Here is a 12,799-nt window from a genome sequence, read left to right as displayed (position 1 = left end):
TTACAAAAAATTAATAATAAGGTACTGATTAGGTGTTGAATAAATTTATTTAGTCATTTTCATACATAGTGTAATAAAAATCCCTCTTTATAGATCAGTATTCTAGGCCCAAATGGTTATTTTTATAACTAAATAATCATTTACTAAAACAAACAGGTTTGTAGCAAAAAGCACAGAATTGGGTTTTAGACTTTATAATTACAAGTTTATATTTATAAACTTTGCACACATAAGAAAAAATCCTTCCTGCCTACATAGGATTGTATGGCATTGGAATATCTCAGGGAGTTTGTAGACTTTCTTTCCTTGGAAATCTTAACCACAGTTTAAATTAAGTTGCGGCTCTCTGAAATGGTATAAAAATTACAGCTGTGCCTGCAGGGAAAAAGAATTATTGAATGCCTTTCAGTATATTTTAAATCCATGGAACCATTACAAAATTTAGTTTGACTCCACCATTCTTGCTTAGTTAAAACAACATAAAACACCATCCAGGGATTTAAAAATTATAATACCAGGGGTAAAATACAGTCAACAATGTTCACATTTACCAATCAGATGACTTAGATGGCACAGGTGCTTGAGAGTTGACAACTTCCAGTTTCTTTTATAGTTCTTCTGGCACCTGTTGAAGGGGTCAACCTGCTCAAATTTTTCTCTCTATAGCCATTTGCTAGTATAAAACGTGTCCCTTTCCCCAAATACTTACTTGCAAAATTAAATATTCATTCTTCTTTTGTAATTTATAGTCAACTGCTAGAAATTCTATTTTCTGCTGATTCCCAGAAGAGAAAATATTAAGTAACATTTCTGGTTAGATTTGTTCACTCAATAGCACATTCGTTCTAATCAACCAACCATCCAACCATCCAACCAACCAACCAGCAATTACAGGTCATCGACTACAAGTTGAATTCAGTTATCTTAAATGGAATCAGCACAACAAGAAATTTTAAAGAATTACCAGAACTTTTATTTTTGCTTATTTTTATTAAAAAAATAAATATGTCATAAAGCTTTTTTTTTCCTTAGGGAGAAAAAAAGGAACACGTTTAATAAAATCAAATAAGCAATAGTAAGGTGTCAAGTTGAAAAAGATTGGGAATCACTGGTTTACAAGTTATAATCAAACAAAAACAACTGACTCAAAGTAACAGCCACAGTTGGCTGTTTTATGCCAATGGCTGCAAAAAACAGGATCAAAACTAGGGCAAAATAAATAACTGTATGGAAGCCCTGATAAGTGCTTAAACAGACTGATTCAGAGACATCGGTATAGATATATTTTGCTTTAAACAACACAGAAGTTCCTGAAAAGTTACATATAAATGAAATAATTGCAAACATACTAGGAGAGGCTTGGTATCTGTAGGAATTAGGTGGTCAATTCTTCTGTGAATAACCACTTTCACTTTTGTAAATCTTAAGTATTTGCTTTGCTTAAGGTGAAGTATATCTATCTAGCTGCTACCCTTCTGAACTGAGGCATCAGCATATTCACCTAACAGAGCTCCAGCTGGGCCAGTGGCACATTTTCCAAGTTTGTGTTTCTGTTAAGTATTATAAGTAGTGTTAAGATACAGAGTCAGCCAGGGTATCCAGCTACATCTGGCAAAGCAGGCCTATGGATGGGATTACCCCCTAACAATAATTCCAGGTCAACGAATACTTTGTGTCTGCTTTGCGCAAAGCACAGTAGTAAACTTTATCAATTCAGTTGCAGATCTACTTCTTTTTCCTAAAATCTTCAGTCAGGGGCTAGGCCTGGAATCCAAAAGAAAGTAATACTTTTAATTCTCAAAACTGGCTTTATTCAAATTAGCTACCTAAGTCTTTCAAACTGGGGTGGATGACAATGGAAGAGATGAACTTTTCCATGGCTGGATATTTAAACAGCACAAGAATTACATTTCATATAACTGGTAAGTGAAAAATTTTGCTGGTGACAAATATTTTTCAAATGGCTTTTTTTTTTTTTTAACTTCCCCTCAACAGAACAGATTCTTAGGCAAACTCTGTGGAACAGTTAGAAGTCATTGATGTTCTCTAGTTGGGTGACATATTTCAGGCCTGCTGATAGAAATAAAAATTTCTTTCCACCCACCAGAATTTTATGCACTTATCCTATACCATAGCAGTGATGCTCTAGACAGAGAATAAGCATGGTAGTACCAGGTTCAGTCAGTTTTATCACTGTAAATAAATACAAACCTCACTTTGCTTATGGCCTCCATTTCATGTGGCCTAATTTCTACCAGGCCCAAGCCACATTTAATCAGTTTGGATGATGTTCATTGTCTCTCTCTTTTTAAAATGTTTCTAATAACACTGCTGCCTATATGTACGAGTGTGAATGAAGAGTACGTGATCTCTATAAGTCTTTTTCACACCAAGTACACTAACAATTAGTAAATAATTAAGGAATAAGTGGTCATTTTAAAACTTGTGTTTTTCTTAAAAAGACAAAACAAAAACAAAAGCAAAGCCCTCACTTGCTGTCACTTAAAAAAAAATGGGTCTGGAAAGTGCCCTATTAATGTCCAATTCCTTTCCCCACCCAGTCCCACCCATTCAAAACCTGCTACAAATGCTGGATTGAGTCCATATCAAATAATTTAGCAGTACTGAGATTTTTCAAATGGAAACAGTGTTACTGACTTCTTCATATTGGATAACAAAATAAGGGTAACTCTGGTCATCATTAAAAATGACAAAAATCTGAGGCTCAAAGAAATTATCCACACAAGAGTCATAAAGGTCACTGGTGACACTGCCAGGATTGACAGGTGGCGGCCTTCTCATGCCGTGACTACCCATTGTGTATCTGCCAGTTAGCACTTTGGCCAGAAACATGAAATGGACTCCTTTGGAGGACTTCTTAGAAAAGTTATGAGAGTAGCTTGCCTTCTTTGCAAAATAACTGCCTTGTCCAAACATGGTAGCATGTTTTCCACAGACTCGAGGATCAAAGTTGTGCTTGCAGATTCCATCTACTACATCCTGGGAGGTTCCATGAAATAAATGTCTCTCGTTTATGATTCTGTCACGGCCAAACATTTTCCTGTTCATATATTCCTTTTTCCTAATGCAAAAAACAGATAGGGAATTTAGAAAAGGAATTATAGATCAATTTAAGAGGCATAACATAGTCAAAAACTTCTCTTCAGTGTTTCAATAGGGGGAAATGCTAGTGGCTATAAGGGGAAAATGCCATCAAATATCGTTTTAAAAGTTTATTCTTTCCCACTGTGGAAAAGCTATTGTCTACCAGCTGGTGACTTTCTTTCTGTTCCACTTCAAATTTAGTTCTCACAACTTATATTCCTCAGGATGCCACCATCCTTGTCTAACTCCACTGACCCGAGTGTGTCCCTTAATTCTGAGATTCCTCAGACCTACATGTATTCCCTCTGTACTACACATACACATTAGTTTGTTTGAGAGGCAATATAATAAAGTGACGAAGAACAAGGCTCTGGTGTTAAGATTGCCTAGGTTAAGATTCCAGCATCATATTTTACTACTATGAGATGTGGCAAGTTATCAAACTTGTCTGTGATTCAGTTTCCTCTCTGAAAGATCTGATGGTAATAATCCTACTCATAGGTCTGTTGTGAGGATTAGAATTAATAGACAGAAAAATATGAACATATTAAGTATTATACAAGTATTTACCATTCCTGTTCTGCTTTTATCATTGCTACATTAAAGAAAAGCGCTCTCAAACTTTTCAGACTTCTGACTCACCTTTTATATTTCTCCCAAAGAAACTGGTTTTGGACTCTCAATATTTGCAAAATTCTATATTTAAATTCAGGCACAGTTTTATGAAAGAGATTATAAATGATTCGATAACTTTTGTCCTCTGCAGAAACAGGCACTTGGATGAAGTCCTGAGATGGATGCATATAAATCCAAGTTTCAGGGTAAAAGTTTGCTGAGGTGACCCCATCTGGGCAGATGACTTGTGATGAGGAGGTCGTTTCAAGAGGTGGAGGAGCCTGTGTGGGAACACCACCAAGTGTCCTAGAAGGGAAAGGAAGAATGTCTACGTAAAACATCTAGAAATAAGTACATCTAATATTGTAGTGTTCTATACCAGGGTCTAACATACTATGCATAGTTTACATACTTGTGTTTAAATAACAAAATAATAAGTTCTACCTATTTAAAAGGGGAAAAAAATCTTAGAGCAAACACTGCCTTTATACATGGATAACCTACTAGTTTCTTCACTGGAGCAAACTCTGTAATGTATTATTTGCTGTAAGGCAAGCAAAGCAAGCAAGAGCCAATTTTAAATATGTTTACTTTCTGGATCCGCGACTTCTCCTCTGCCTATATATCTGAAGAAACTTTGTTTCAGGGAGCAATGATAATTTATTTATATGCCTTCTTGAAACTAAGCTGATATAAGCAGAAAACCTATCATCACTAAAGACTATGTGTGGGGAGGGAAAGGGGGAGATAGGAAAGACAAAGCACAATGGGGAGTTGGTGAAGAGGGATTTTACAGGAGAGGACCTGAATGTTAAAAATGAAAAATAAAAGCAAACAATTAAACATGCCATTCATGGAGTATCCATGGTAAGCTGGCCAAGTATTTAACATTTGCTTCACTTTCCAAGATCACATAAAATATCAAAATCAAACCATATAGATTTGGCTATACTAAAGATAGAGCTATTTATTACAAATTTTAGATAAAAGAATTCATATCCTTGAACCTTTAAATTCAGATGTGTTACTTTGAGAATGATGAATTTAAATAAGGAGTCACTATGATGAATTACCTATTTTTGCCTGATGAAATGTTTCAATTAAAATCATACTTCTTGGCCATTTTCAAAACAGAGAAAAAGGGAAGCATAGAGAAAGGAAATCCTGATCCTGAGACCCAGGTTTGAAACCAGGGCACTGTAATACTCATCAGCACATAGTGGTCACAAGGAAGCACTGATGTCTGCCAAACTGGATTAGGAACTGGAGTTTTCAACACTTTTTTGAGAGGTTGTGAGAGGTTAGAACATGCATCTAATCTCCAAAGAGCGTATCTCACCATCACCTTCATAATACTCATAGCCACCTTATGCTAAACACATACCTCACACACTATCACAACGACCCTGAAAGTAAAACCCTGGGTTATTCCCCACTTTTCAAATAACAAGGTTCAAAAGGTTAAATAATTTGTGCTAGCAAAGCTAACAAACAGCAGAGACAGGATTTGAATCTCAGCCTATTTAGATAGTTTCTAAGCTCACATGCTTTCATCATACACTTCACAATTTAAACATGGTTTTACAGGCTCCAAAGTACTGTATGGTTATCAGGATTCTAATCCAAGTTTGGGGGATTCTTTCTACTATTACTACTATGAAATCACAGTGCCTTTTTTCTTTTAGAGATAGCTTGATAGGAAGCTAAAAGCTATGGAGGAAGACAAAATAAAAATAAAATAAATCTCCAGAGCATTTCCTCAGAACCATGGCAGATTTCTCCAGAGGCCTGATTCATAAATACATTTTTCGTGTAGAGGCCCTATAGCTTTCATCAGATTTTCAAAGGTCTGTAACTCCTTAACAAGCTATCACTACTCTGGAGGAAAAGCGGAAAAGCATAGACTCCTGTATTTTAGTCCTTCCCTCCTTTCTAACCCTGACAAGAAGAGAATACGTCCCAGCTTACCAGATTTTCCAATATTAGGGCCTAAAGTTAACAACAGGCATTTCTGAGTTGCAAGGGAGATTGTAGGATTTTCCCTAGTACTCTTTGCCCAAAACAGGTTTTAGGCTGTCTTGGTCTGTACTGAAACCTGGTACTGACAACAGACTAGCCTGCTCCTTTTCTTCCTGATACATTTCTAGCTAAAAACCAGTTTCATAAAATAGAAGCTTCAAATGTATATTCTTCTTTTTGTGTGTGTGCATGCGTGTTTATGTGGGGGTGGGAGAGTCTTATTTACTCACACATGCTTAAAGATGAGACTATGTAAATAAATCCTACCGATATTAGATTATGTGTATGTTAATATCCATTACCACCCATTAGATGTTTGCTTGTAAGTTGCTGACAAGCAAATCTCTAAATTAGGCTACAACATAAAAATATACAGTCACCTGTCTGGTGGACATCTACATCCTAGTTGCCTTATGTTAAATATATATATATATATATATATATATATATATATATATTCTCAGGATACTTAAAAATGTGCCATTGTTTCCAGAGAATGCCAAATTTGTATTCAGCTCATGGGTATTCCAATAACATATTTCAGAGTGCTGTTACCAGCCTTCTTTAGAGAGTAAAAGTTGAAGGGTACTGAGCTTGTACACAAGTTCCTCTGAAGAAAAGATGTTTAGAATCCAAGGTCATCTTCTATCACTCTCCTTCCCTCCTCTTGTGATTTTGAAAGACGTTTCCTAACCTAACTTCAGTGATTAAGTAAAAGTTCATTCATTTTATCCTATTTGGGCAAAGTCAAAGAAACTGTATCACAGTTTATATCACAGTTTCTCAAGACCATGAGGCGATCATACAGGATGATGTCCTTTCAGCTGAAAGAAATGAACCCAAATGTCTAAATCCAAGATGTTTGCTACTGCAGCCTCAGCTCAAGTATTCCAAGAATATATAAAAGAAAAACTCCTTTTTATCAGTTCCATTAAAAAGCAGCAGGGAAAAATCTCATTTTAAAAAGTGCCAGATTCGTAGGCATAGTCATGAATTAAGTCAGCCTCCAACCCACGTCCTCTTCCCCCAACCTCTTTGGTATTCTGAATTCTTAGGCATCTCTGATTCCCTGACAATTGTGGCCTCTCCAAATCCCGCATTTTTCTTTGACCCTCTGTATTCATTAACACTAAAACCCTTTCTTCCTGGCTAAGACCATCATCCAATCTAGAATCTACTCCAGAAATTAGCTTTCTGTAACAAAGTCCCCCTTCTCTTTCTTCCCACTAGCCAGTCTCTTAACCCTAGACTTTGGGGCAGATAGGATCTGAAATGGGGGAGTGGGTATAGTTCAATGGTTGAGGGCCTGCTTCCCATGTTTGAGGTCCTGGGTTCAATCCCCAGTATCTCCTTTAAAAAAAAAAGGATCTGAAATACTGTATTTATCATACCACCGTGGTGAACCTGCTGCTCCTCTGCTCTTTTCTAGCTGAAGTATCTGTATAACCTCTTTGCTGAGTTCTTACTTTATACATGATTATCACTGTTTCAGGCAGTAAGCCTAAAATAGGAAATTTTAAACAGAAAAAGGAAGCGGGAGTGATTTTTTTGTTCTCATATAAAGCATATATTACAAATAATAAGGCAGTATTTGTGACATTCTATTTCTTTTTAATTCTATTACTTTTTTCTTTATAGTTCATACTTGTACAAAGCACGCTTAAATTAAAAAAAAAAAAAGGGTGGGGGGGAGGGATGGAGGGAGGTATCCCATAATTACTTGTCTTAGGTGCTAACAAATCAATCTTCACCATTAAAACTCCCCTAACAATACAGCAAGCAAATGAGCATTCTTACCCTCACACAGAAGCTATATCTCACTTGATTGGCTCAGCATGCCAAGCTGCCTGTCTCACTAATGAGTTCTACCATCTCACTGGGAAGATAATACGCTCCTAATACTGGATGCTGACACTATCTCTAACTGTGCTAGTGAAATCACAGAAATGACATTTTTATTAGTTCTAATAGGAAAAAAAATCTTACAATGTGAAATTTTTTATACTTAGCTTTTGAGGAAATCACACATTTACCCCCAAGCCAACACATAGCTCTAGAAATGTTTTATAATGAATTGCTTTGGACACAAAGTACTTCAAGGATTTTTAATTTATTTTTAATGTCCCTTTGCAATCCCAGAATTAGAAATCATTATGATTCTGTCAAAATTGTCTTGGAGGAAACACGATTTAGGCTTGAAATTTAAAAAACTACCATGAAGAATATAAAAACAGCACCTTTTCCAAAGATTAGCAGAAACTAACCAATATTCCTTGATACCTCCTGAGTTTATAAAACCAAGAAAACCTAGTATCACTTTTAAAATAGGTTCTAAAAATGTTGTGCCTGGTTGGAGAACATAATGATTCCTCTAGTGATACTAACTTTCAAAGATGGCCTTGCTAATGGTAATGTGCCTGTATTTTTCTGGCATCAATAGAGGTGCCAGTGGTCTATATAGAGATGGAAGAAATACCTTGAATGGCTTTAGAAAGTATGGCATATGTTTTTAATGAGTATCACAAGAAGATCTGCCTTATTAAGTAAATAAGAATGCAAAATACTTGAAAAGTGAATTCTTCCCATTCAAAAAAGAAGAATGGAGAAACATCATCTTGTAGGGCTCTCCCCACTCACGATGGTAGTTTACCTAGCCTGGAAAGTCCCATAACATGGAAAGGTCTCTTCAGAAAAAATATTTGAAAGACGTAAATTATAACTCTATGCCTTATTCCAGATATAATTATATTAGTTGTGGAAAAATGTTGATTTTTCAGTTAAAAAATCCCATGGATACTCTCTTACAAGAATTAAACCCCCAAAATTCAGAATTCTACATTCTAGAGGTAGAGGTAATAATCAAATAAGTTTTTAGCTTAAAACACTTTTCTCTCTGGCATTCAGTAGTACAGCTACATAAAATGAGGGCCCTTCTATTGGATATTTACTGTAAATATGGAAGTAGTATAAAACAGGAGCGGAAGAGGGGCCTCCTTTTTATTTCTCTTCTGAAGAATGAGTTGTGAAGGATGTAGTGGTTGTTCCACATCATAAATCGAACTTCTTTCAGACCCCGAGAATTGGCTTCTTCAATTAATCGAATAACAGACTATAAAGTAAAAAACAAGGTAAAGGAAAAAAAGCAAGTTAAAAAAAGCAAATTAATAAGTAATCACTATGAAATATGAAAAATGTTAATATAATCAAGGACAAAAATATTTAACCTTGCTATTAACATCAGAGAAGTTTCAATAAAGTACAGAGAGTCAAACTGATTCCCTTTAATATGTAAAGACTGATTCTAACAGTGTGTGTGTGTGTGTGCAAAAATGCAGAGTGAAAGATACTCTGTTCAGAACAGCATGGATTTCCCCCTTAAGAAATATGTGAGGCCCAAGGGGCTATTCTCTTTTATTCTGAGGCCTTAAACAATGTTCTAGAGATGCGTTTTTTTTTTTAAGAAATGTAAACTTCTGGAAATTCCAAAAGAGGAATTTATGATGAGGTATACAAAGTTCAAATAAACCAATGAAGTTCTAAATCCAAGAAACCTCTCAGAGGAAAAACACAGGGACAGTCTAAATATTCTGAGAATATATTTTAAATTGCCTTTTCATTCTCTTTGGAAGGTAGAGACTACTGACTACTTAAAAGAAAGAGTCAGAAATTTTTCATTCAATACAGGGTTTTGTAACACCTAACATTCTCTACTAGTACCTTAAGAAAAATCTAAGGTAGTTAAGTCAATTGTCTTTGTAATGCTGGAAATGAATTTAATCATATGAAGAAGTCAGGATCCTTAGGATGTACAATTATTTCCAAAGTCCACATCAGGGTGTTTAAACTTGACAAAGGATTCTCACTCAGAGGCAAGGTAAACAATCATTATTTTAAAACTGTGTTTTGTGATTGACGTGCTATTATTAACATCTCAGACTAAAGATGCATGTGCATGTAGGACAGAGTTTTAAATGACTGATTTGCCTGACTGCAGCACAATAAACACTTCCAAGTACTTCTTCCAGGAGACTATTTCCCACTAGACTTCTGAAATGCTAATCTTCTGAAATGATCCAACTTCTATGAGCCCAGAAGCCAGATATAACCAGAAGTTAAACCAGTGCTCACCTCATTAAATTTACTCCAAAGGCAGAACCGGGACTGTGTATTTACCACTGTAGATATTTGGTCTCTAAAGCACTTTATCTCTCTGAAAATAATGATATTCTATCTATGGATACCAGGAGATTAACGGATAGAGATGTTTTCAGAAAAATTGAGAAGTTTTACATTAGCAACAAGACCCAATTTTATATCCATTAACTCTGATTATGATTTGTAGTTCTGCCTAGTCACTGTTAGAAAGGAAGAACAAAAGAACAATGAAATAAAAAACAATTACTGCTTTTATGAAAAAGAACCTGTAAATACCTCAGGATATTCTCTCCATCCAAAGTGGTCCCTACAGAAGTATTTCCAGACTGTGTGGTAAATGGAGTTGACATTGCTAGAGGGTGGTGTGGATAGTCTTCGTAATTGGTTAAATTCAGTTGTTTCATATACATTCATGGTATTCAAATCTGCCCAAAATTCTTGTCCTCTAAAAAGAGCCAAGAAAACACTGTTAATATTTTTCAAAGCAAAAATATTTAAACATCTCATGAGATATTAAAAATATCTATGATAATCTATTGTAGAACTTTCAAAACTTGCCTTACTAGGAGTAAAAAAGGACATTACTGGTTGTTTCCTCAGTGTCCATTTTCTGTGTGACTTTTCTTCACAAGACCCCAAATTTCCAGATCATGGAGTCACAGCAGGGTTGACTTCGTCTTATACCATCACTGGCCTAAACAATCAATATAATCCCATCCTACCCTCCATAGCACAATGAGCCAAACTCAGGTCTCAGACAATTAGGGAGTTAGCCTTAGAATGAAGCGGACACAGAAAGCACACAGAGAAACACAGGAAATTTATCTTGAAGTTTGCCATTTTTTTCAGATGCATCAGTTTACTTTTGCCAATAATTTTGCCAGGTAATATTATATATTACTTGATGAAAGGAGGGAAAAAAGAAAAGGAGGAAAAACTAAAATGACCCCAAATGAGGCCCAGTACTTCTAACCCACTCAACATCAATATTATCTTTTATCCTGTGGGTAAGAAACAAAGTTGGCAAAACATGAAGGAGGAAAATAGTTGGATTATTATGAAGTTGAACTATATGAGAATGTTTTTGTTAGTTTATCTGTTCTGCTGCTGCTCAATCAGCAACTTACAAATATTTCAATATTACTGGAAGGGAAAATCTCAGTATATGAATTGGAATTCATTTATAAAGGGTAGTCCAATTAAAACATTTGTGTTTCTTCACCTAGGTGTCTGAACCATTTGAAACAGTTTAAGTAAGCATATAATATAAGATGGGCAAAATGTTCATTGCACTCTTCTCTTTCTGTGTATGCTTAAAAGTTTCTCTATGACAGGGGTTCTTAACCTTTTTTGTTCCACAGTCCCCTTTGCCAGTCAGGTAAAACCACAAACCCCTTACTAAGTCCACACTATACTGGAGTGTGTTTTTTTTTTAATGTTTTTTGAATTTCAATTCAAGCTCAGGGACCCCTGGTAAAACCCCTGTTCTAAGAAGATATAAAAAATGAAATATATCAAAATAATATCATAGATATTAGTTTTATGACTAAGTTACTGAATATATTCAATACTGAAAAGGTAACACTTTTTGTCACTGTATATTTCGAAATGAATGTCTATAATACACAGACTACTCCAGGTCCTATGAGCATTCAGGATGATTAGTACATGTGAAATTCAGGTGTTTGGGCAGATTTTCCCAATAAATAATTCATTTCCTTGCTGTAGATTATTTTGTACTATAGGTTTTGTTAGTTAGTGTAGTGTTTTCTAAACGCTGCTCATCAGCTTCTGAGTTGGCTCTTTTTGTTTGTTTGTTTTTGTTTTTCAGGAGGCATCAGGAACCGAACCCGGGACCTCCCACGTAGTAGGTGGGCACTCAACTGCTTGAGCTGCCTCTACTCCCTTCAAGGATTATTAATAGGTATTTTGTGAAAAAGGTTTCTGTGGTCAAATGCTTGAAAAATACTTGGTGACACAAAGTTAAACAATTTACTTTGTCTGCCTCCGTCCTTTTAATATGCTAACATGAATATTAAAGTATCATGACAAGGGAAGCAGCTGTGGTTCAATCAGTTGGGGTCCCATCTACCATATGGGAGGCCCTGGGCCTCCTTGTGAAGGCCCCAGAGAGCCGGCCTGTAAGTGCCATGGAGTGCCACCCAGCCCGCAAGCACTGCAGAGAGCCAACTCAGCAAGGTGATGCAACAAAAAAAAGGGGGACAAGTAAAAACACAGAAGAGCGCACAGTGAATGGACACAGAGAGCAGACAACAAGCAAGCTGCAGGTGGGGGGGGATATTAAAAAAAATACAGATACAGAGAAGAACACAACGAATGGACAGAGAGATCAGAGGGCAAGCAAGCCATAAGGGCGGGGGAGGGGGGGATAAAAAAAAAGTATCATGACAAGTGCTATAAAGTATCTCTTCAAACCTATATGACAATGTCTTCCTTTCCCCATGAATATCTATTAACATCTCTCAATAAACACCCCTGAATTGTAAGGATAATAAAATCTATTTCCCACTTCCATTTCAATGTTGGTAATTTGTGAATAAGGTTCTATTCTTTGGAAAAAATTTCAGCCATATACTCAACTGATGGTGCCAAAAAGCACATAACTTGTAAAAAGTATGTTCCTTTAAAAATTCCTAAATATTTTCCCTAAAACCCAACTTGCTTGTTTAGAAAGAGTATCACCTAGTAGGATGTAGTCTTAAAAGGAACATAAAACTTGAATTAAGTATGAAATGGGAATAAGACAATTCAAGTCAGTTCAAAACTACATCTGGGACTCAGCAGACACCCAGGAGTCCAAAACGGTGTCTGCTGGACCAGTGAAGGAGAAGAAACTGATGGATGTCAAATTATGGGAGTTGCCAAGCTGGACACTGATGCAGAA

The 12,799-nt window shown here is 36.0% G+C and overlaps 1 protein-coding gene across 2 annotated transcripts in view; it reads right to left on the bottom strand.

Moving 5' to 3' along the window:
* Window positions 1-950: 950 nt before the first annotated feature.
* The window catches only part of TIPARP (TCDD inducible poly(ADP-ribose) polymerase), an 88,452-nt gene continuing 76,603 nt past the window's right edge, over window positions 951-12,799 (bottom strand). For both annotated transcript variants that reach the window (XM_058295191.2, XM_004454433.4), the window contains exons 3-6: window positions 10,171-10,339; window positions 8,688-8,848; window positions 3,748-4,026; window positions 951-3,082 (exon numbers count right to left, since the gene is read on the bottom strand). In XM_058295191.2, the coding sequence (XP_058151174.1) occupies window positions 2,635-3,082; window positions 3,748-4,026; window positions 8,688-8,848; window positions 10,171-10,339 (1,057 nt within the window). In that variant the 3' untranslated portion in view covers window positions 951-2,634. The remainder of the gene's footprint in view (window positions 3,083-3,747; window positions 4,027-8,687; window positions 8,849-10,170; window positions 10,340-12,799) is intronic.

The sequence above is a fragment of the Dasypus novemcinctus genome, chromosome 4 (assembly GCF_030445035.2).
Source record: "Dasypus novemcinctus isolate mDasNov1 chromosome 4, mDasNov1.1.hap2, whole genome shotgun sequence".
In the NCBI taxonomy this organism is placed as follows: domain Eukaryota; kingdom Metazoa; phylum Chordata; class Mammalia; order Cingulata; family Dasypodidae; genus Dasypus; species Dasypus novemcinctus.
This window is presented reverse-complemented; position numbering and strand designations above follow the sequence as displayed.